This window comes from Heterodontus francisci, chromosome 11, assembly GCF_036365525.1.
Source record: "Heterodontus francisci isolate sHetFra1 chromosome 11, sHetFra1.hap1, whole genome shotgun sequence".
Lineage (NCBI taxonomy): Eukaryota > Metazoa > Chordata > Chondrichthyes > Heterodontiformes > Heterodontidae > Heterodontus > Heterodontus francisci.
In genome coordinates this window covers 109,527,683-109,553,349 of record NC_090381.1, presented here as the reverse complement: position 1 = coordinate 109,553,349, position 25,667 = coordinate 109,527,683, and the positions used below count along the sequence as shown (strand labels likewise).

At 44.8% G+C, this 25,667-nt stretch overlaps 1 protein-coding gene across 1 annotated transcript in view; it reads right to left on the bottom strand.

Annotated features, from left to right (window-relative positions):
• nadkb (NAD kinase b) overlaps positions 1 to 22,405 on the bottom strand; it is a 50,533-nt gene extending 28,128 nt beyond the window's left edge. Inside the window, exons 1-6 of the mRNA XM_068042744.1 lie at positions 22,242 to 22,405; positions 15,544 to 15,843; positions 11,458 to 11,541; positions 8,565 to 8,694; positions 5,789 to 5,897; positions 5,227 to 5,312 (exon numbers count right to left, since the gene is read on the bottom strand). Coding sequence (XP_067898845.1) covers positions 5,227 to 5,312; positions 5,789 to 5,897; positions 8,565 to 8,694; positions 11,458 to 11,541; positions 15,544 to 15,836 — 702 coding nt within the window. The 5' untranslated portion in view covers positions 15,837 to 15,843; positions 22,242 to 22,405. The remainder of the gene's footprint in view (positions 1 to 5,226; positions 5,313 to 5,788; positions 5,898 to 8,564; positions 8,695 to 11,457; positions 11,542 to 15,543; positions 15,844 to 22,241) is intronic.
• Positions 22,406 to 25,667: the final 3,262 nt, after the last annotated feature.

Sequence of the window (25,667 nt, the reverse complement as noted above, 5' to 3'; positions counted from 1 at the left end):
GTCAGTCTTAGTGCATTAAACAGTATGGTTTCAATGGATATCGGTACTACTGTTCACCTTATTTGAAGGTGTATTTGTCTGTATGAGTATTGTAGCAGCTGTACTTGCATCAAAATGACTTGCAGATCGAGTCCAACCAGAGTCTGGATGTCTTTACCTCTGCACTAAGGAGGTCACAAAGCCCAAGGGTGAAAATGGGTACTGTCCAGGCTGAGTTCCAACACACCTCGCTGGCCACTTTCTAGCGATGTGCTGTGGCGCTACTGCCCCATACCAAAGAGATCCCTTCTGCTGTCCCTCTCTTGTGCTTTGTTGAAGCTGTACTCACCACGAAAGTCAGTGCACTCTAAGGTCTAAGCCACAGGACCAGAACTTCTGAGAGCTGAGGGACCGTCTCAAGTCGCCTCTTGCTCCCAAAGTCTAATTATCAGTCTACAGCATGCCATTTCATCTCCCATCTGCAATTAAAGTAGGCTGCTATGCCATGTCTGTACTCCACCTCCACCTGCCAACTGACCTCCCAGCCTTCTACATTCCCATAATATTTAAAGAGCAACTCCTACTCTCCTTTTTGCTTTCCTTAAATTGCTTTTTCATGCTTTCTTGAATGCTCGCAGATCACAATCAAAATTTTCCCAGAATATTTCCCTATATGTTAAAAGTTTTGTATACAAAACACACATGTAAGCATTTCGATACCTATAGTGTCATACGCAAGCACACATATAAACACTGCATTTTATACAGTATTAATATACATGGATGGACTCTATTCAGTATTACACACAAACATGCACATACACCTATGCATGTAGTCACAGAGACATGGTGACATATACACAGAACTGTCAACATGGATAAAAAATCCTGCATGTGATTTGCGAACACTAACCATGTACCTGAAGGCATCACCTCACATCAAAAAGATAAACATGCTTAAAGTGGCAATCTCCATGTGTAACATGTCATAGCCAAGTGGCATTAATGTAATCTCCTCTCTTATTCTCCTTTTTCTGTCTTCACTTACATTTTTTAAACCTTTACTTCTCAGCCTGCCTGGCTGTGGGATTTTGGAGCATTTTCTCCTGCAGCATTGGCAAGTTCTAAATTTTCACTACAACTAGTGCTAGTGATGGTAGGAATAGGAGGATTAGGCAAATGAATGCATGGCTGAAGAGCTGGTGTAGGTGGGAGGGCATCAGATACTTGGATCTTGGGATCTCTTCTGGTGCAGAGGTGACCTGTACAAGAAGGACGGGTTGCATCTAAACTGGAAGGAGGGACAACATCCTAGTACTACTCGGGAGGGTTTAAACTAGTCTTGCAGTGGGGTGGGACCCAAAGTAGTAGTCTCTCTGATGAGACAGTTGAGGCAAATGTAGAGGTTAAAGCAAGCAAGTCCAGGAGGCAGGCCGGGCAGGGGCAGGACAGGGAGCGTGGAGGGTCTGGTAGGATAAACTGCATTTACTTTAATGCAAGAAGCCTTACAGGAAGGCAGATGAACTCAGAGCATGGATCGGTCCATGGGATTGTGATATTATAGCCATTACAGAAACGTGGTTGAGGGATGGGCAGGACTGGCAGCTCAATGTTCCAGGATACCGATCCTTCCGGCGTGACAGAGGTGGAGGTAAGAGAGGAGGGGGAGTTGCACTATTGATTAGGGAGAACATCAGGGCAGTACTGAGAGAGGATATCCCGGGGGGAACGTCCAGCGAGGCCATATGGGTAGAACTTAGAAATAAGAAAGGGGTGATCACTTTGATGGGATTGTACTATAGGCCCCCCAATAGTCAGAGGGAAGTGGAGGAGCATATATGTAGGGAAATCATAGATAGGTGTAGGAATTATAACTTCCCTAATATTGACTGGGACTGCCTTTGTGCTAAGGGATCAGATGGGGAAGAATTTGTTAAGTGTGTCCAGGATAGTTTTCTGAAGCAGTATGTGGATGGCACTACTAGAGAAGGGGCTACATTCGACCTCCTCTTAGGAAATGAGGATGGGCAGGTGGTTGAGGTGTCAGTGGGGGAGCACTTTGGGACCAGTGACCATAACTCTATTAGCTTCAAGATAGTTATGGAAAAGGATAGGACTGGTCCTCAGGTTGAAGTCCGAAATTGGGGAAAGGCTAATTTCGATGGCATCAGACAGGAACTCTCAAAAGTTGATTGGAAGAGGCCGTTTACAGGTAAAGGGAAGTCTGGCAAGTGGGAGGCTTTTAAAATTGAGATAGGAAGCGTTCAGGGCCGGCATGTTCCTGTTAGATGGAAGGGCAAGGCTGGCAAGTTTAGGGAACCTTAGTTGACGAGGGATATTGAGGGTCTGGTCAGGACAAAGAAGGAGGCATATGTCAGGTATAGGCAGCTAGGATCGAGCGAGTCCTTCGAGGAGTATAGGGGACGTAGGACTACACTTAAGGAAATTAGGAGGGTGAAAAGGGGCCATGAGATTTCGTTGGCAGATAAGATAAAGGAGAATCCTAAAATATTCTATAAGTATATTAAGAGTAAAAAGGTAGCTAGGGAGAGAGTAGGTCCCCTTAAGGATCAGTGTGGCAATCTATGTGTGGAGCCACGGGAAATGGGCGAGGTCTTAAATGAATATTTCTCGTCCGTATTTACCGTGGAGAAGGTCATGAAAGCTAGTGAGTTCAAGGGAGGGAATACCGATATCCTGGAGCATATCAACATTACAAAGGAGGTGGTGTTGGAGGTATTGAAGCACATCAAGGTGGATAAATCCCCAAGGCCTGACCAGGTGTATCCTAGGATGCTATGGGAAGCAAGGGAGGAGCTTGCTGGGGCCCTGGCAGAGATTTTTGTATCATCGTTAGCCACGGGTGAGGTACCGGAAGACTGGAGGATAGCTAATGTTGTGCCTTTATTTAAGAAGGGCAGCAGGGAGAAGCCAGGGAACTACAGGACGGTGAGCCTTACATCAGTGGTGGGAAAGTTATTGGAAGGGATTCTGAGAGACAGGATTTATATGCATCTGGAAAGGCATGGTCTGATTAGGGATAGTCAGCATGGCTTTGTGCGTGGGAAGTCATGTCTCATGAATTTGATTGAGTTTTTTGAGGAGGTGACCAAGAGGATTGACGAGGGCAGGGCGATGGACGTTGTCTACATGGACTTTAGCAAGGCCTTTGACAAGGTCCCGCATGGTAGGCTGGTCCAGAAGGTTTGAACACATGGGATCCAGGGTGAGATAGCAAATTGGATACAAAATTGGCTTGGTGATAGGAGGCAGAGGGTGGTAGTGGAGGGTTGTTTTCCAGATTGGAGGCCAGTGACAAGTGGTGTGCCACAGGGATCGGTGCTGGGCCCTCTGTTGTTTGTCATATATATTAATGACTTGGATGTGAATGTAAGGGACATGATTAGTAAGTTTGCAGATGACACTAAAATTGGTGGTACAGTGGACAGTGAAGAAGGTTGTCTAAGGTTACAACAGATATAGATCAACTGGGAAAGTGGGCAAGGGAGTGGCAAATGGAATTTAATGCAGACAAGTGCGAAGTGATGCATTTTGGGAAGTTAAACCAGGGCAGGACATATACAGTGAATGGCAGGGCCCTGGTGAGTGTTGTTGAGCAGAGAGGCCTTGGGGTGCAAGTACATAGTTTCCTGAAAGTGGCAACACAGGTAGACAGGGTGGTGAAGAAGGCGTTTGGCATGCTTGCCTTCATCGGCCGAGGCATTGAGTACAAGAGTTGGGATGTCATGTTACAGTTGTACATCACATTGGTTAGGCCGCATTTGGAGTACTGTGTGCAGTTCTGGTCGCCACACTACAAAAAAGATGTGATTAAGCTAGAGAGGGTGCAGAAAAGATTCACAAGCATGTTGCCCGGTTTGGAGGGCTTGAGTTATAAAGAGAGACTGGATAGGCTGGGTCTGTTTTCCCAGGAGCGAAGGAGGCTGAGAGGAGACATGATAGAGGTATAGAAAATTATGGGAGACATAGATAGGGTAGATAGCCAGAGTCTGTTTCCCATGGTCAGGGTGACTAAAACTAGACGGCATAGATTAAGGTGAGAGGGAGGAGGTTTAAAGGGGATCAAAGGGGTAAATTTTTCACACGAAGAATAGTGGGTATCTGGAATGAACTGCCAGAGGAGGTGGTGGAGGCAGGAACAGTAGCGACATTTAAGAGGCATCTGGACAGGTACTTGAATGAGCAAGGCATAGAGGGATATGGAATTAATGTAGGCAGGTGGGATTAGTATCGATAGGCATTATGGTCGGCAAGGACGCAGTGGGCCGAAGGGCCTGTTTGTATGCTCTATGACTCTATAACTAGAAATGCTGGAATAATGCAAAGCGATAGGTTCGTTTACTTTTTCTTGCTTTCTAGTGAAAGAAGAAAAAAGGTACCAGGAACTCCTGGCGCAGTCCATGCACAAGCGAGATTACTAATCCTGATCACAATCTCACCTTTAAATATCCCACCAAATGTGAGGAAGGTGGTCAGCCTGAGCTTATACGAACAAACACTCAGATTAAGACAGAATTACAAATAATGATGTTGAAGAATGTGCAGCTGGTGTGCTGGATGTGTGAAGTTTCCAGAAGCCTGCCGATGTTGAACTGGACCAAAGCAAAACACGATACTGATAATCTTCACATACAAGACTAGAAATGTAAGCCAGCATTTCAAGGGTTACAAGTGGAAGGGGTGGAGGGGGTGAGGGTGGAGAAGCAATCACCCAATACACAAATATATGTGCTGAATTCTACAGCAATTAGCCCTGGGGAGTGCATTCATTTGCTCCTAACGCAATGCTACTCTGTTTTTCCTGATCCTTCTGACGCTGCTCCCCTCTCACAAGCTTCCATTTCCTATCTGTGCGCAGTAGTGGCAGAATTTGGAAGAGTAAGCATAGATTAAATTCAAACCGAGTTCTATGGGAAGAGAAGTAATTGCTGGAGCTTCTATACATGTGTAGTCTTTTACGCAGAGTCTTTCGGTACAAAGTAGGGGAACTCCTCATATACAGGTCACTTTAGCTGCTCAGCAGCCAGAGCGCACACAAATTGTACAGTCACTAATACAGACACCAAACACAAGGTTTCACAGCTATTGCAGTGAGTTTCTGGATTTCTTGATTACTGGCATGTATCAGTAGAGATGCTTGCTCTTTAATTTAGCTTTGCTGAGTCTTGTGATAAAGCGCTAAAACAAAAGACAGACACAAACATTGAGACAAGACCGGCCTAATACCTGGAAGAGCGACGAAGCATATAGCAGAGTACCGTCACCACCCAGACAAATGATTAGGTCTATGTAGCCAGACAATTCATCGTAACCTGAGATTTAAACAAAATGGGTAAGCTAAATTCAATCACTCACTTACTCCAGTTATTATATCAGGGAAAAAAAAATGGAAATACCTGAAAAATGTCTGGACAATGAGCCAGGATCATTTCTAGTCTTCCAATTACATTTTTTAGCACAAGATCAGACAGATACTCAGAAGTAAATGAGGAAAGCCATATAGTAGTACAAATTAAATGCCCTCAATTTCTTGATACACAACTAATAGGCAACAGAGAAATTACAGTGGGTCTGTTAGCAGCTGAATAGCAAAGTTAGGCCAAAAGTTCAGGTAACACTGGGTTTTCAGAAAGGGTCTCTAGGTAGACTCTTCCTCACATCTCAATGTTTACCCTAGCTTTTCTCTTTTCATGGGATGACTGATCTGTTGTGCATTTCCAACATTTACAGATCTGCTCTTCAAGCGATAGGCTACAGACAGTGAAGTTACCTCCCTCCCCCATCTCACCTTCTCGAAAAGGGCTGAGCTGCTGCCTGATAGGCTCAAAGTCTCTATCTTTAGCAAGCGCTGCATCATCCACCACTTTCTTCTCAACAAACACAACCAAGTGCTTTTCCTGGATCAAGAGGAAAAAGAAAATGATGAAATAAAAAGTACAGTTCAGTTGAAAGACCAACAATTCCACCCAGCTCCCTCACTTAACAAATGCTGCCAAGGAACACTTTGCTGCAAGGTACTCTCAACGTGATAGCAAGTGCGGGAAGGAGGAGGTGAATGAGCGTGCCATTTAAACCCATACACAGCAGGTATTACTCCACGAAATGCAACTTTGTTCAGTCTTGTTTTTAACACAGCAACGCCGTTGTGTCAGTTGGGATCCAATCTACTTATGGCAGCAGATCTGGGGACATTAGGGACAGCTAATAAGATATCTGGAGAGCTCCATCATTTGTGCTTTGACATGCAGTATTCTGGTTTCCTTTGGCAACACTACAAAGAAACAACACTGAAACCACGTCACATACTCAGATCTGCTGTTTCTCAGACATCATGGTGCCTTGGGGAAACATCCTAATCATGGAAAAAGTAATAATGATCATCTCCAAAAGAAGTTTAAATTCATGAAACAAACCTTCCCGTTGCGAAGGAGACAGAGTCCTGTGCATAAAGATTTTCCATAAGCTGGTCAGAAGGGTAGAATGTTTGAGATCAGTCTCAAGGGATATGGAGAAGAGGCGGAGAAATGGCACTGAGATGCAGATAAGCCATTATCAAACTGAATGGCAGAAGAGACTCAAGGGGCTAAACGGCCTGCTCCAGTGCCTATGCTCCCAGGCACAGACTGGGGATTAAAACTGACCAATAATACTGGCAACTTGCCGAGATTTCAAACATCTGCCTTCGTACGATTTTCCAAGTTCACCCATTTAAACAAAAAGGTATTTCCACCTGGAAAAGTGTAACTGACACCTTCCTGGATTTTGCATATCCGACGTCTCAAATTCAACAAGAAACTGGCAGTAACATGCAAACTGAATCAAATGGCATATCACTTTGAATTATTAAGCCCACAGTTGATAAAATGCTGGCCTAGCCAGCGATGCCTGCATCCCATGAACGAATTTTAAAAAAATTGTTACAATATATCAAAATAAGCTTGGTGGAAGGATCTGAACTATTGCTTTTTGCCCCCTAATTGTTTGATGTACTGTGATGAGACTCAGAGTGGCACTAACAAAAATGAGATAAAAAGTATCTGGTTTTCGCCATAGCTCTGCAGTTGAGGTTTAATTTAAAAGTCGTATTCCATACTGACCTGCCACCATAAACAGAGGAATAAAGTGACTATAAACAGGGCAGTAGTGTTCCGTACTAATCCAACACTACAAACAGGGTAGTAAAATAAACAAGTCCTCAGCTTCATCTTATGCCCCACCTCAATCAACTTCGAGCTTAGCGTAACACTAAGCTCTACCATCCACTTTGCCTCCATGTCCAATTCTTTGGCCAGGAATTTTTCTGATGTACAGTGGACCTTTCGCCCATCTTCCTAATTCTCATCCCACTTAAAGCCCTCCATCTGGCCTCTTAACCCCTCTTGATCTTTTCATCAGGAACTGCTGATGTGACATCAGTCATCTCAATTTCTCTGCTCCCCTCACTCACTCTAACCTATCTCACTCAGGACTTGCAGTATTCGTTCGCAGATCCAACTCTAAAATTGTCATTAAGCTTGCCAACAAGACTGGCGCTGTTGTTGTTCGATGGACCAATCTCTATCTTGAAAAGGTGAAATCCAACACTCTGGCACTTCCTCCTAACTACCCGTGAACAATGACCGCAGCACCAAACATCGTTTCCCAGGCTGTCACTGACATCATCTCCCCTCGAGATCTTCCCTTCACAGCCTCCCACCTCAGTCCCCCAATCCCACAAAGTCCATTTCCACCTCCTTCCCAAGATCCACAAACAAGACTGCCCTGGTAGACCCATCATTTCAGCCTGCCCCATGGAACTGATTTTTTCCTATCTTGACACTACTTTACTCCCCTTGTCCAGTCTCTTCCCACCTACATCCCTGACTCTTCAGATGCCCTCCGTCACTTACAAATAAGGAACATAGGATCAGGAGAAGTTTGTTTAGCACCTCAAACCTATTCCGCTATTTCCAGTTACCTGGAATTAACCACCTGTTTCACCATAGGCGTCCAAACTCTACACCTCCATCTCCCACTAAGGACACACTGAGGCCCCTCCAATTCTTTCCTGAATACAGGCATAACTATTCCTTATCCAACCACAACCCTCCTCTGCCAATGTTCTCTCTAAGCTGCACAACCGCACAGAAACTCAAAAGTCCCCCCTTCTGTAGGCCCATCTTTTGTTTCTTTAATTGTCTTATTACCATATCCTTTTGCCTTGCATCATCATCCCTCATCATTTAATCTCTCCTGTCTTTCACTCTGTATCACACCGTCCGTTTTGTTCTTTCCCCCCTCCATTCTTTATCTTCCTCGGCATTTGTTTAAAACCGGTTACATCTCCAACTTCTTCCAGTTCTGGTGAAAAGTTATCAACCTGAAACATTAACTATTTCTCTCTCGTCACAGATTCTGTCTGATCTGCTGAGTGTTTCCAGCATTTTTGGTTTGTATTTTAGTAAAATAATGTTCGGTTACTAACTCACTATAAAAAAAAGACCATTTCACCAAAAATAATAAAGTCCCAATGCTTTCCAACTCAGCTGCGTAGTCTCTATAGAGAATCAAGTGTCCTGTCTCACCTCAATGAGGAAGGTACACAGCTCTTTGAATGGCTCCAGAAGGGCTTCATCCTTGACTTTTTTGATGACCAGTACGTTTGTCGGCGGTTTGTCCCAGGTCAGCCTTTGACTAGTTGGATCCTGAATGTGCCTGAACAGAACAGAACTAAACAAATAAACCCTTTCAACGAACAGTGGATCCCACCACATGGATATAGAGAAAATATTACACCATTACAACCAATAAAAAGGTTACCCACATTGCTGATTTCATAAACTTTTTTTCTTCATCCCTCTTCTGAAGGCACTGATTCAGCTTGCATTTATATAGCTTATTTAACGCTGTAAAAGATCCCAAGGAGCATTATGAGGAGACATTAGGGCAGGTGACCAAAAGCTTGTTCAGAGGTAGGTTTTGAGGAGCACCTCAAGAGGAAAAGTAGTAGAGAGCATGAGGGTTTTAAAGGAGGGAATTCCAGAGCTTAGGACATTGGCAGTTAAAGGCAGGGCTGCCCAATGGTGGAACCATTAAAACTGGGGGTGAGCAAGAGGCCTGAATTGGAGGAGTACAGAGATGAGTCTTGTAGGCCTAAAGGAGGTTAGGGGCGAGGCCACAGAGGGATTTAAAAACAAGGATGAGAATTTTAAAATCAAAGCATTACCTAACTATGAGACAGTGTAGGACAGCAAGCATAGGGGTGATGGGCGGAAGGGACTTGGTGTGAGTTAGGACATAGGCAGCAGAGTTTGGATCAGAGGTAAGAAAGGCATAGATGAGAGTTTCAGCAGCAAATAAGCCAAGCCGGGGCAGAGTTAGGCGAAGTTATAGAGGTGGATATAGATGGTCTTTGTAACGTTGCAGATATACAGTCAGAAGCTCAGCTCGAGATCAAATACAACACCAAGGCTGTGAACAGTCTGGTTCAGCCTCTTCAATTGCTAGGGAGAGGGATGGAGTCAGTGGCCAAGACAATATCTTCAGTCTTCCCAATATTTAGCTGGATGAAACTTCTACTTAGAGTACTGGATGTCAGACAAGCAGACAGACAATTTAAAACCAGTGGAGGGTTTGAGAGAGGTGCGGATGAGGTAGAGTTGTGTGTCATCAGCGTACAAGTGGAAATTGATACTGCATTTTCAGGTGATGTCGCCAAGGGGAGCATGTAGGTGAGAAATGGTGGCGGGGGAGTTGGGCTGGGAGGGTTTGGGATTGATCCACGATGGGGTATGGTTCAACAGGCGCTATCACACACTCCTGCACCTTGTTCAATTGGCTAGTCTTTGCACACAATGAGACAATGAGAGTCCGCGAGATATTCGAAAACTGGAGCACCACAGCCAGATATGATCTTGCCCTCAACCTACACATACATAGAAACTCCTAGGAATTACAACAGGAAACAGGAGTTCCGAAGAAGGGTCACTGACCCGAAACGTTAACTCTGCTTCTCTTTCCACAGATGCTGCCAGACCTGCTGAGTGGTTCCAGCATTTCTTGTTTTTATTTCAGACTTCCAGCATCCACAGTATTTTGCTTTTATTATATGGAAACAGGTCATTTGGTCCTGTCTGTGTCAGTTTTTATCTTCTAAGCGAACCAATAGTTCTAATTACATATATCCTCTCTGTGCCCAAATCCCTTCATCTACCAATCTAATCTTGAATGTTCACACAGCCTCTGCTTCAAGCGCCAAATGAATTCCACAACCTCACAATTTTCTGTGTGAAGAAGTTTCTCCTGCCCACTGTGTTAAACCCTTACATTTAATCTTGTACTTTTTAAAAAATCTTTCATGGGATGTGGGCATTGTTGGCAAAGCCAGCATTTGCTGCCCATCCCTAACTGCCCTTGCTAGGCCATTTCAGAGGGCATTTAAGAGTCAGCCACATTGCTGTGGGTCTGAAGTCACATGAAGGCCACACCAGGTAAGGACGGCAGACTTTCTTCCTTGAAGTACATTAGTGAACCAGATGGGTTTTTAACAAGAAATGCTGGAAATACTCAGCAGGTCTGGCAGCATCTGTGGAGAGAGAAGCAGAGTTAACGTTTCAGGTCAGTGAACCTTCTTCATTATGAAAACTTGCTTAAAGTTCTAAGCTCCCTGATGACCCAGTGGGAAAAAGCATCATGTGATTGGAAATTGAGCAAGTACAGTGAATGAAGCTGCCCACCAGCAGCACTATGCCAGAGGGTCAGGCATAAAGACAACACGATTACCCACTTATTTGTGCAGCAACTTCCACTGGATTTGATTCCCACAAATGGTGTGTATGCCCATGCTCTGAATTCATCCCGTTCAACTGCAGGGCCTAATCCGAAGACAGTCAGCCAACAAGTGCGCAAGCACAGAATTTGCACACACTGTTGCACTTGCACAAGAGTTGTGAATGCGACTGTGCAGTTAGGGTCAGGGATCTTTCCTGGATATCAAGAATCAGGTCCACACAGACAAGCAGCACCTTCGTCCATAATAAAGCGGTGACGCAGATAGCAAGCTACATCGCCCCCTACTGCTTCCCTCATCTTGCTTGCCCGAGGATAACAACAATGCTTCCCTTGAGGTGTTGGCCGCAGCCTCTGAAGACACCACCTGAGGTGCAGCAGCCAGAAACCTTTGAAACATGGCTTCACACCGAGTTAACAATACAAGTTCCAAAGTGATGCGAGGCAGCCTCTTGGATCTGACACCAGTTAAATGCTACTCCTGTTCACATTCAGCACTGCTTCTCACACTGATGCAAAAACTGCATTTGTTGACCTCAAATCCCCCACCAGCACGATATAGCTGCTACTTTAACTTTTGAGAGCCAAGAAACTGACTCCGAAAGATTAGATGAAAGTCATTTATTCACAATTCTGTTCAACCAAATTTGGGGGGGGTGGGGGTGGGTGAAGCAGATGCTTTTTACTTACATGATGCTGGTGGAGTTCTGCAGAATGGAGGCTTTAGGTCCAAAGTGTGTATCAGGAGACGGGCCATGGAGGAAATGTGCATGCCTGAAAGGAGAAAAGGAGGTATGGTTAGTTTGTTCCATTTCAAAAATACCACTTTCCCTCATTAGTCATTGCCTTTTATTTCCATCCCTCCCCAATCTCTGCAAACAGCCAATAAAAAAAAAGCATTTACAACAGAGGTATTTACCAGAATGCACAAACATAGCAAACTGGTTCACGAGTCAAGGGCAGACCGGCCAGCTGCAAACAAAACAAGGTTAAGTCCGCAAATTATCTGATGAGGCAGCAGCTGCATTGCTACGTTAATACAGAAGGACTCACCGCAGCGACCTCCACATTTCCAATCAGTTTTACTGAGACCATGAAGGGATTTTGCAAAAATTGGACACACTGAAAAAGCAGGAATGCAGAAACTCTACATCTGACCTGCAGCTGTCCAATGCTACATTCACTATGAAAATCTGGCATTGATGTACATAGAATTAACACAAACAGGCCATTCAGTCCAACTAATCTATGGCAGTGTTTATGCCCTACACAAGTCTCCTCCCACCCTGCTTCACCTCGTCCTACCAGCATATCCAGCTATACTTTTCTCCTTCATATACTTAGCTAGTTTCCCCTTAAACTAATCTGCGCTATTTGCCCCAACAATACCTGTATTAGCAAGTTCCACTTTCTAACCACTCTCTGGGTTTGTATAAAGAATTCAGGAGAAGCTGCTTCATTCAATCACCTTCTAACTGACAGCTCTGAAAACAGTCCATTTACACTGCAGGTCATTTTCAGATGTAGCACTGAGGGAATGCTGCACTGTCAGAGGCACTGCCTTTTCGATGAGACACCAAACTAAGGCCTAATCTACAATCTCAGGTGGACGTAAACAATCCCACAGAATGATTCAAAGAAGAGCAGGGAAGTTCTTCCCAGCAACCTGGCTAATCCCTGAATGAATACCATTCAACTAAAAACAAATTATCAGGTCACTAAGTCATTCGATTTGTAACCGCATTTCCTACATTGTAACAGATCAGGATGTAGAATCAGTTTGGGTGCAGATAATAAACAGCAAGTGAAAGATATCACTGGTGGGAGTAGTCTATCGACATCCTTTTTTTTTTAATTCGGTCATGTATGCATCGCTGGCTAGGCCAGCATTTATTGCCCATCCCTAACTGCCCTCGAGAAGGTGGTGGTGAGCTGCCTTCTTGAACCGCTGCAGTCCATGTGGGGTTAGGGAAGGAGTTCCAGGATTTTAACCCAGCAACAGTGAAGGAATGGCAATATAGTTCCAAGTCAGGATGGTGTGTGGCTTGGAGGGGAATCTGCAGACGGTGTTGTTATCATGCATCTGCTGCCCTTGTCCTTCTAGGTGGCTGAAGTCAAGGGTTTGGAAGGTGCTGTCAAAGGAACCTTGGTGAGTTGCTGCAACACATCTTGTATATATGGTACACACTGCTACCACTGTGCGTCGGTGGTGGAGGCAGTGAATGCTTAAGGTGGTGAATGGGGTGTCAATCAAGTGGGTGGCTTTGTCCTGGATGGTGTCGAGCTTCTTGGAGCTGCACGCATCCAGGCAAGTGTAGAGTATTCCATTGCAGTCCTGACTTGTGCCTTGTAGATGGTAGACAAATAAGGCAAAACAAGGTACTTAAAATGGTTATGGTTTTTAATGGAGTAGTGACACATTGGTGTGATACACAGGTCATTAAAAGCAGCAGTGCAAATGGATAAGATAATAAAAAAAAGGCTGGACATTTCCATTTTCCACATACCAGCCGTACCTCTGGGGTCTCTGACAAATTTTGCACTAAATTAATCGGCATATCTTGATATGGCAAACTTTCCTCCTGTCGTAATTAAACAAAGATTGCCCTAAGTCAATAACACAACCACGTAGAATGCTTAAAAGTAACAAGAAGAGCCCATCATACTGCAGTTAGAAATTAAGTTAAGACAGAATTTCAAGCTGATCCACTCTACATTCCAGCACAGAACACTATCAGAACCATGACAGCAACACTTAAGATCAATTTGAGATACATCCTTGGAATACAGAAAGACTTACATTTATTGCACAGTGCATCACAAAATCTTTACAGCCAATTATGTACTTTTGAAGTTTAGTCACTGTTGCAATGTCAGAAATGTGGCAGCCAATTTGCACACATCAAACTCCCACAAACAGCAATGTGATAATCAGATAATCTGTACTTTGGTGTTGATTGTGGGATAATTATTGGCTAGGAAACTGGGGAGAACTTTGAACAGTGCTATGGGATCTTTAACATTCATACGAGAGGCCAGACGGAGTTTTAGTTTAATGTCTCATCCGAAAGATAGCACGTCCAATAGTGCAACACTCCCTTAGTACTGTATTGGAGTTTCAGCCTAGATTTTGCGCTCAAGTCGATGGAGCACTCCCAACTTCCTGAAAATGAGGCAGCACATGCATTATTAAATTTTCTGCCACAACACAATTAAATGGCATTGTCTAACTCAGCAATGACCAGGAAACTTCTTGGAATAGGGTCACACTTATAGCTTATCTGGTGCTGTCTTGAGATATTTTTGGGTACCAGCCCTGCTGTCTAGCAGCCTAAAGGCTCAGACACTTACTAGGGAGCAATCCATGGACACCTCAACAAACTAGCCATTCATCATAAGTCTAGGCAATAAGCTGAAGCTGACCATTCTCCCTTGACAACACAGGAATTCACTACTTCAGGTAATTAATTGAGGTGAACGTGAAAGAAAAAACATTTTGTTTCTGTTTCAGGTGCAGTTAGACTGCAATTTTATCTTTGGCTTCATAGGGACACCTATATTACTGGAGCTCAAAGTACACTGTGAATTCTTATGGAGATAATAGTCACACATGGCTTGGTTCTAACATTTCCTGAAATATAAACCCAACGTAGATTATTTTTGTTCTTTCAATAAAATTTGACCAGTGGGCAGGTTTTAAAAGCTGCCTGGAAGTTGATCAAAATGCTGAGTGTGATACTCCTGTCTGTACTGCCTAAATATTTAGCTTTTAGCTGCTAAGGGGGACACAAGAATTCAATTGCAGAGGCAAAGGAGAATTGCAATGTGTACCAGGTGGGTAGCTGCAGTGTCACTGAACCATCCCAATCAGCTTTTAGTTCTATTCGTAGGGTGCATTAGTATTCATAGAAGTAAGAGATGCCACAGATCCCCATGGCAATGCTCCCGCAAAGCAGCACGCATGCTTCATTGTGCAGCAGCTTGGAAGATACCGCGCATGACTTGCTCTGTATTAAATGTCACCTGTGTGTGGCCACACAAAAAGCTTTTTAAGCTTTGAAAAAACTAGCCGCACACAACAATGACATTTTAAAGGGAATATTATCCCATGGAGCAAGAAAAGGGTGCTGGCTGTCCACAGGGGAGTCACTGTGCATCATAGAATCACACAGCACAAAAAGAGGCAATTTGCCCCATCGTATCTGTGCCAGTCTTTGAAAGTGTTATCCAATTATTCCCACCCCACTCTTTCCCCACAGCCCTGTAATTTCTTTCCTTTCAAGTGCATACTTAATGCCTTTTGAAAGTTATTACCGAATCTGCTTCCACCACCCCTTCAGGTGGTGCATCCCACACTCCATCTCGCTATATATATTTTAAAATTCTCCCGATCTCTCTGGTGTTTTTGTCATCAACTTAATTGCGTCTCCTCTGGTTACCAACTTTACTATCAGGGGAAACAGTTTCTCCTTATTTACTTGAGCAAAACACCTCAATTTTGAACACATTATTAAACCCTCCCTTTCTCTGCCTTAAGGAGGACAATCCCAGCTTCTCTAATCTCGCCTCATAACAGCGTCCCTCATGCCTGGTACCATTCTGGTAAATCTTCTCTGCACCCTATCCAAAGCTACAGTACTGGCTGTTCCTAGTGGATTAAGTTACTGTTTTCCCCAGATCATCAAAGTGCTGGCTATTCCTAGTGTGTGAGGGTGCTGGTCACGCCCCCAGTGAGTGAGTGTGCTGGCTATCCCCATGCAGGTACCATTACTGTACCTGTGTCCAACCTTTCGATGGGTCTTACTTTTCCGCGGAGATTTTTCTACCTCCTCCCGTCTCTTGGGTGACATTTGGTCCCGTTTTTTCGCTGAAGAGGCAGAGTCCAGTTTCTCAGCTGCTGTCGGTGATGCCTCTTCTCGCTTCTTGGACGAGCACCCACATCGGGCACGATCCCATATCTCTTCGCCAGGACAGGACCTTTGTTCAGGTAATTGCTGAGGCCTAGACTCAGAGGGGTTTGAGGGTGTTTCTTCCCCATTCAGGGCATCGCCCTCATTTGCTGCATCCATCGTACAACTAACAGGAAGTAACAAAATAAAATGATTTACATTAGAATTAAAACATGAAAATAACTTGCATTGCGAGGTGCACAATACTAAACATTCAAAATAGTTACATGATAAACAGCAAAATGGCAGTGGCATTCCTGCCTCTGGATTAGGTGAACCTCACTGCAAATAGCCCTGGTAAGTGGAGACTAGGATTTTAACCTTTAGGAGGACTACTTGCGTCCAAACAGGGAGTGACCACTGGCTCAGTTGTCGCACTCCTGCCTCAGAGTCATAGTGTTGGGGTTGGGCTCTATGACAGTCCAGCAAGTCGAAACCAGAGCAACAGCTGTGAATTGACTCCTGATGTGCCCAATGAGTACAGGTCGCTACCTCTATTGTAAAGGGTTGCTGGGATTCCCTAGACTTGCTTAAAGCCCACCTGGGAGAAGGTACTCCAAAGATAAAAACCCACGAGGAAGGCAAAGGGAAACCACCTCTGCTATTCTTCCCTGGTGAGAGGCTCCAGAATCACATGCAAGAGATTTAAATTAGAACCTGCCCTGGACACAGCACTTTTAGTTTTAATTCATTCATGGAACATGGGCATTGCTGGCAAGGCTAGTATTAATTGTCCATCCCCAATTGCCCTCGAGAAGGTGGTGGTGAACTGTGTTCTTGAAGCACCGCACTCCATCTGGTGTACCCCTCTGCAATAGCACAGTGGGTTTCAGGATTCTGACCCAGCAACAATGAAGGAACAACTATATATTTCCAAGTCAGGATGGTGAGTGGCTTGAAGAGGGAACTGGATTCACAACCCTTTGAGAAGAAATTTCTCATCAGTCCTAAAATGATAGACTCCTTATCCTGAAGCTGTGTCCTCATGTTCTAGATTCCCCAGTCAGGGGAAACAACCTGTCAGTGTCTCCCCGTCAAGCCCCTTCAGAATCTATGTTTCAATGAGATCACCTCTTAATCTTCTTCATTCCAGAGAGTATAAGCCCAATTTACTCAGCCTCTCATCCCAGGAACAGCCTGTTGCCCTTGTACCTCGGGTGGCAGAGATCATGGCTATGGTAGATGCTGTTAATCAACCGTGGCAAGTTGCTGCATCTTGTAGATGGTACACGGTGCACGAGTGGTAAATAGAGTGAATGTTTAAGGTGAAGGATGGAGTGCCAATCAAGCAGGCTGGTTTGTCCTGGATGGTGTTGAGCTTCGAGTGTTTTTTTTTCTTTTGTTGGAGCAAGTGGAAGAGTATACCATCACACTCCTTGACACTGATTTGTGCCTTATTGATGATGGAAAAGCTTTGGAGAGTCATGAGGTGAGTCAGTCACCAAACAATACCCAGCTTCTGACCTCCTCTTGCAGTCACAGTATTTAGGTGGCAGGAACAGTTAAGCTTTAGGTCAATGGTGACCCCTCCCAGGATGTTCATAGTGGGGTATTCACCAGCGGTAATGTCAAGAGGTGGTGGTTAGATTCTCTCTTGTTGGAGATGGTCATGCCTGGCACTTGTGTGGCACGAATGTTACTTGCCACTTATCAGCCCAAACCTCAACGTTGTCCAGGTCTTGCTGCACGCAGGCACAGACTGCTTCAGTATCTGATGAGCTGCGAATGACAATGAACACTGCGCAATCATCAGCGAACATCCACACTTCTGACCTTATGATGGAGGGAAGGTCATTGCTTAAGTAGCTGAAGATGGTTGGGTCTTGGACATTACCCAAAGGAAATCGTACAGCGATGTCCTGAGGCCGAGAGGATTGGCCTCTAACAACGACAAGCATCTTCCTTTGAATGTGGTATGCCACCAGCCAGTGGCGAGCTCCCTCCCTCCATCCCCACATCCCCGCTGACTTCAACTTTACTAGAGCTCCAAGATGCCACACTTGGTCAAATGCTGCCTTGATGGCAAGGAAAGCCACTCTCACCTCACCTCAGGAACTTTGCCCATGTTTAGGTTGCAATGTGGCCTGGAGCAATGTGATCCTGGCAGAACCCAAACTGAGCATCGGTGAACAGATTGTTGGTGACTTGATAGCAATGCTGACGACCCATTCTACCACTTTGATAATTGAGTGTAGACTGATGGGACGTTAGTTGGCCAAATTAGATTGGTCCTGCTTTTTGAGGCCAGGACCTATCTGGACAATTTTCCACTTTGTCAGGTAGATGGCAGTGTTGCATCTATACTGGGACAACAGCTGCGGCCCACAGCCTTTGCTGTGTCCACTGCACCCAGCCATTTCCACCCAGCGAATCGAGCTGGCTGAACACTGGCTTCTGCAACAGTGGGGAACTTATGGGGTGGAGATGGATCATCTATTTGGAATTTCTGGCTGAAGATGGTTGCTAACACTTCATTATATTCTCCCATCAAGGAGAATAGGAATGTTCATGGAGCCCCCTCCTCCAGTTAGTTATTTCATTGTCCAGCACCGTTCACAACTGGACACGACACTGCAGATGTTTGATCTGCTCCGCTGTTTGTAGGATCGCTTAGCTCTGACTATAGCATGCTGCTCTGTTCTTTAAAATCAGTGTAGTCCTGTGGTGTAGCTTTACCAGGCTGGCACTGCATTTTTAGGTACACCTGGTGCTTCTCCTGGCATGTTCTTCTACATTCCTCATTGAACCAGGGTTGGTCCGCTGGCTTGATACTACTGGTAGTGAAGGATATGTCAGGCCATGAGATTACAGATTGTGTTTGAATATAATTCTGCTGACTGCCCACAGCGCCTCACGAAGCCCATGTTTGAGCAGATAGTTCAGTTCTGAATCTATCCCATTTAGCACAGTGGCCATGTCACAACAACATGATGGACAGTGTCTTCAGTGTGAACACAGCACGTCACCCACACAAGTACTCCTACAATTACTGGCATGGATAGATGCATCTGTGACAGGTAGTTGAGTTCAAGGTATTTCCCCTCTTGGTTCTCTCACCACCTCAGTCTGGCAGCTATGTCCTTCAGGACTTGGCCAGCTCAGTCAGTAGTGGTGCAACAGAACCACTCTTGACACTGAAGTCCCCTGTCCAGAGTACACTCTGTGCCCTTGCTTCAATGCTTCTTCCAAGCAATATTCAACATGTAGTACTGAGGGAGGATAGTAGGCAGTAATGGGCAGGAGGTTTTCTTGCCCATGTTTGGACTGATGCCTTGAGACTTCATGGGGTAGAAAGTCAATGTTGAGGACTCCCAGGGCTACTCCCTCCCAACTCTGCCAACATTTCTGCTGGGACACAACATTCCCAGGGATGGCGATGGAGGAGTCAGGGATATTTGCTGCAGGGTGATTCTGAAAGTATGACTGTGCCAGGCTTTTGCTGTGGGAGAGCTCTCCCAATCTGAAGAATGAGAGATGATCTCATTGAAACTTACAAAATACTTAAAGGGATAGACAGGGTAGATGCAGGTAAGATGCTTCCCCTGGTTGGAGAGTCTAGAACCAGGGGACACGATTTCAAAATAAGGGGGAAGCCACTCAGGACTGAGATGAGGAGAAATTTCTTGACTCAGAGGGTTGTGAATTTTTGGAATTCTCTACCCCAGAGGGCTGTGGAACCTCAGTCATTGAGTATGTTTAAAGCAGAGATTGACAGATTTCTAAATACCAATGACATAAAGGGATTTAGGGATAGTGTGGGAAAAAGGCATTGAAGTGGATGATCAGCCATGATTGCGGAACAGGCTCAATGGCCTATTCCTGCTCCAATATTACAATGTGGCAAAAGTCCCTAGACTTTAGAGAGAAGGACTAGGCTGGATGTGTTTTTGTCAATTCTGAATCCAATGCTTTGATCAATGACAGGTGAGGAATCTGGTTTTATATTTCATCATAGTGGTTTGGTACAACTGGGTAGTTTGCTAGGTGAGGACCTGGAAACAATCATTATTACGGAAGAGGTAATGTTGGGCAAGCTAATGGAGCTAAGGATTGATAAGTCTCCTGGCCCTGATGGAATGCATCCCAGGGTACTAAAAGAGATGGTGGGAGAAATAGCAGGTGCACTGGCGGTAATTTTCCAAAATTCGCTGGACTCTGGGGTAGTCCCAGCAGATTGGAAAACAGCAGATGTGACGCCACTGTTTAAAAAGGGAGGTAGACAAAAGATGGGGAATTATAGACCGGGTAGCTTAACCTCTGTAGTGGGGAAGATGCTTGAGTATATTATCAAGGAAGAAATAGCAGGGCATCTCGATAGAAATTGTCCCGTTGGGCAGACACAGCACGGGTTCATGAAGGGCAGGTCATGCTTGACAAATCTTTTGGAATTCTATGATGACATTACGAGCAAGGTGGACAATGGGGACCCAGTGGATGTGGTGTACCTAGATTTCCAAAAGGCCTTCGGCAAGGTGCCGCACAAGAGGCTGCTGCAAAAGATAAGGATGCATGGCGTTAGGGGTAAAGTATTAGCATGGATAGAGGATTGGTTGACTAACAGGAAGCAGAGAGTGGGGATAAATGAGCGCTATTCTGGTTGGCAATCAGTCACTAGTGGTGTGCCTCAGGGATCGGTGTTGGGACCGCAATTATATACAATTTATATAGATGATTTGGAGTTGGGGACCACGTGTAGGGTGTCAAAGTTTGCAGATGACACGAAGATAAGTGGCAGAGCAAAGTGTGCAGATGACTGTGAAACTTTGCAGAGGAACATAGATACATTGAGTGATTGGGCAAGGGTCTGGCAGATGGAATACAATGTTAATAAATGTGAAGTCATTCATTTCAGTAGGAGTAACAGTAAAAAGGATTATTACTTGAATGGTAAAAAGTTGCAGCATGCTGCTATGCAGAGGGACCTGGGTGTCCTTGTGCATGAATCGCAGAAGGTTGGTCTGCAGGTACAGCAAGTAATTAGGACAAAATTCCATTTGCCTTCATTGCTAAAGGGATTGAGTTTAAAAGCAGAGAGGTTATGTTGCAGCTGTATAAGGTACTGGTGAGGCCTCACCTGGAGTACTGTGTGCAGTTTTGGTCTCCTTACTTGAGAAAGGATGTACTGGCACTGGAGAGGGTGCAGAGGAGGTTCACTAGGTTGATTCCAGACTTGAGGGGGTTGGCTTATGAGGAGAGACTGAGTAGACTGGGATTATATTCATTGGAATTCAGAAGAATGAGGGGGGAATCTTATAGAAACATATAAAATTATGAATGGAATAGATAAGATACAAGTAGAGAGGATGTTTCCACTGGCAGGTGAAGCTAGGACAAGAGGGCATAGCCTCAAGATTAGAGGGAGCAGATTTATGACTGAATTAAGAAGGAACTTCTTCACCCAGAGGGTTGTTAATCTATGGAATTCCTTGCCCAGTGAAGTAGTTGACGCTTCTTCAGTAAACATTTTTAAAGCTAAGGTAGGTATCTTTTTGAACAATAAAGGAATTAAGGGATACGGAAAGAGCACGGGTAAGTGGATGAGTCCACGAAAAGATCAGCCATGATCTTATTGAATGGCGGAGCAGGCTCGAGGGGCCGGATGGCCTACTCCTGCTCCTAGTTCTTATGATCTTATGATCTTATGATCTAAGAGGTGTCAGAGACTAGACCAGCTAAGGGCACCAAATTTCCTAACCTAAAGGCCAATAATTGAACCAGATCAGTTTTTACAACAATCCAGTGGTGGTCTATATTCTAGCTTTATATTCCAGATTTACTTACTTAATTCACTAAATTTAAGTCATTCAGCCAGGCTTTTAGATTACTAATCCAGTAGCATAACCACTATCAAATCATATCCAGTAAATATTGATAAATACTACAAAATCCTAATTGAAATGTTGTACTAATGACAATATATTTAAATTCAACAATAAAATATTCAATACAAAGAAAACACTCAGCAGGTTCTCAAACTGCCCTGGTGGGATTTAAACTCAGTCTCCTCTGGATGACGAGTCACGGTTTTAACGAAAGGTCATCAACCCGAAATGTTCTGATGAAAGGTCACAGCCCTGAAACATTAACTTTACTTCTCTCTCCACAGTTGCTGCCAGACCTGCTGAGTATTTCCAGCATTTCTTGTTTTTATTTCAGATTTCCAGCATCTGCAGTATTTTGCTTTTATTTTATGTTGACTCTGTTTCTCTCCACAGATACTGCCAGACTTGCTGAGTAATTTACTCTTTTCATTTCAGGTTTCTAGCACCCAAAGTATTTTGCTTTGGCATTAACATATTTAAATGTACCAATATTTATATGCGACACTAACTTAAGAATTTATCTGAATGACATTGAAATATTTATCTACTGTATAATGATTGCAGAATTAAATTTACATGAGTTTTGATGATCATTATTTGCATTAATATTCACATTATTTGAAGCCTGGGGTTACTGAGACAGGGTGAAGGCCTCGTGAAGCCTCTGGGCCGGGAGGAGGAGAAACTTTCTCCAAAACTTTACCTGTGGAGCGAGGTGCATCCAACCCCCCGAGACCCCGAAACACAAGGAACAGCAGCTCCCACAGGCCGGCCACAAAGCGGCCTCACCACGTACAACCCAGCGCCGACGGCTATTACTCACTCCGAGAGCACCTCCCAGTCACTGACCGCTCACTCGCCCATAACAACAGCTCTCATTCGTCCTTGCCCTTGAGTTCCACCTCTTCAGATTGGTTGCCGAAACTGCGACCGTTGATTGGGTAGTGGTCAGCGGACCAATGGGCGACGGGAGAAGGCCCTCCTTTGATTGGGCGACGCTGCTGCGCTCTGATTGGCTTCAGTGTTGTTCGCAATGTCACTGCACCGAGTTGCAAAACTGCCTCTTGTCATTGCAGTGTTCTTTCAGCAGCATTACATGTTCGAATTGCAATGTGCTTGTAGTTACAAATTACTAATTTGTTACATTTTAATTTTTTATTTATTTCCAAAATATACTTTATTCGTAAAAAACTGGAAAAAACACATTACAAAACAGTTCCAAAAAGCACAAAGTCAAACAATACAAAAAATGCAAAAGAGATCAGTTTCCTTCAATACAGGAGCGAGTTGCCTCACAACCCTTTCATTTCATTTTACATGCTATGTACATTTTACAGCAAAACAAATATTTTCTGGATACAGTTGAGGGGTTTCCCATGGATCCAGCCCCTCAGTTCACCTTGGTGGGGGGGGACCTAACACAGTGGTCTTTCCCCATTGAGCCTTTGCTGCGGCTGCCCCAAGCTATAGTGTGCCCCTCAGCACGTAGTCCTGGACCTTGGAATGTGCCAGTCTGCAACATTCGGTCATGGACTACTCTTTGCACTGGAAGAACAGCAAGTTTCGGGCAGACCAAAGGGCGTCTTTCACCGAATTGATAGTCCTCCAGCAGCAGTTGATGTTTATCTCGGTGTGCGTCCTTGGGAACAGCCCGTAGAGCACAGACTCCTGTGTTACAGGGGCTGCTTGGGATCAACCTCGACAAAAACCACTGCATCTCTTTCCACACCTGCTTTGCAAAGACACATTCCAGAAAGAGGTGGGCAACCGTCTCTTCCCCACCACAGCCACCTCAAAGGCATTGTGTGGAGGGAGTGAGACTGCAGACATGCAGGAAAGATCTGACAGGGAGGGCTCTACTCACCACCAGCCAAGCTATATCTTGGTGCTTGTGTGAAAGTTCTGGTGATGAAGCATTCCACCAAATGATTTTGGCAGTCTGCTCGGGGAACCATCTGACAGGATCCACCTTTTCCCGTAGGGCTTTGAGGACATTCCGTGCATACCACAGCCTGATGGATTGGTGGTCAAAGGGGTTTTTCTGCAGAAACTTTTCCACGAAGGATAGGTGGTGCGGCACAGTCCAACTGGATGGAGCGTTCTGCGACAATGTGACCAGGCCCATCCTTCACAACACTGGCGACAGATAGAACCTCAGCATTAAGTGACACTGGGAGTTTGCGTACTGGAGGTCTACACACAGCTTGATGCAGCCACACATGAAGGTAGTCATCAGGATGAGGGCGATGTTGGGTACATTTTTCCCGCTTTTATCCAGAGGTTAGAACGTCGTGTCCCTCCGGACCCGGTCCATTTTGGATCCCCAGATGAAGTGGAAAATGGCTCGGGTGACCGCCACAGTGCAGGAGTGGGGTATGGGCCAGACCTGCGCCACGTACAGCAACAACGTGAGCACCTCGCACCTGATGACCAGGTTCTTACCCACAATGGAGAGAGATCGCTGCTCCCACATGCTCAGCTTATGTCGTACCCTGGCTACTGGCTCTTCCGAACCATATCCCCAGCACCTTCAGGTAGTCTGACCTGACGGTGAAGGGGACAAAGGATCAGTCAGCCCAGTTCCCAAAGAACATGGCTTCGCTCTTGCTGTGGTTAACTTTGGCTCCCAAGGTCAGTTCGAACTGGTCGCAGATGCTCATCAGTCTCTGAATGGACAGCGGATCCGAGCAGAAGACGGCGACGTCATCCATGTACAGGGAGGTTTTAACCTGAGTGCCTCCACTGCCTGGGATTGTCACCCCTTTTATGCTCGCATCCTTCCTAATAGACTCAGCAAAGGGTTCAATACAGCAAACAAACAAGACAGGGGAGAGAGGACAGCCCTGTCTGACTCCAGATTGGATCGGGAAACTTTCTGATTCCCACCCATTGATTGAGACTGCGCTACTGATGTTTGTGTAGAACAGTTTGATCTAATTGCAGATTCCCTCCCCAAACCCCATTTTGGAGAGCACATCCATCAACATTTTTTTTTTTTAATTTCCAAAATATACTTTATTCATAAAAATCTGTAAAAATTACATTGCCAAACAGTTTCCAAACAGCACCAAAAAAATACAAACATTGCAAGGGAGATCAGTTTCCTTCAATACTGTCATGAGTTTCTTCCCAACCCTTCCGTTTCACAATTGTCATGTCAATTCCAGTTTTACATTTACAGCAATTGAGAATATTAACGATACAGTTCGAGGGGTTTCCCATGGATCCAGCCCCTCAGGCAAGCTTGGTGGGGGAACCTTACACTGTGCTCTTTCCCCATTGAGCCTTTGCTGCGGCTGCCCCAAGCTTTAGTGCGTCCCTCAGCACGTAGTCCTGGACCTTGGAATGTGCCAGTCTGCAACATTCGGTGGTGGACAACTCTTCCATCAACATTTTAAGTTGATACATAAAAATTCCCCAAACTAAAGGCCGGCTCGGGTCTGCAAATGAAACCCGACCCGAGCCCAACAGAACCACATCGAACTGAGCCCGGCCCGATCATTGGAATGTTCAGTTCACCGAGCTTCCCTCTTTCACTTTTTAAGCTTGTGCAGATAAGCAACAAAAACTGTAACTGGACTTGAAAGGTTGTTTAAAAAGTACATTAAGATTGGAGCCACGTACCGGAGGTGGTGAGCCAAAGATTGTTACCATAGAAGTTAGTGATTGTTTGGTCACCAGTTAAACAGAAACCCATGGAGTTGTGCCCAGACAGGTTGTCCCACACGGTACCAGTATCTGTATTGTTTAAAATAAACACAGCAGTGCCCGAAGGCTCAGAAAATATTATACATTACCTAGACTCCTGCTTTAGAGGTTGAAATACTTGGTGCAAGTTTATCCAGTGAGCAGCTGAGATGCAGAGACCAGGAAGGTTCTGAGTGATTAATTATTATAAAATATACATTCCTATATTAAAGAGGTTGTGCTCTACCTTGGATGGAATTGCTCACTGCAGACTAGTGTGGAATGTTTCCCGCCTTGACGTCCTGGCTGTCACTGGATCATGAGTCCAGGCCTCCGGATTACCATTCCAGTAATCTTTGAAATGTCTCTCCTTGATTTAATATTTTAATCTGGTAGGTCAGATTTTACAAACAAAAATATTAACTGATTTAAGACTGCTTCA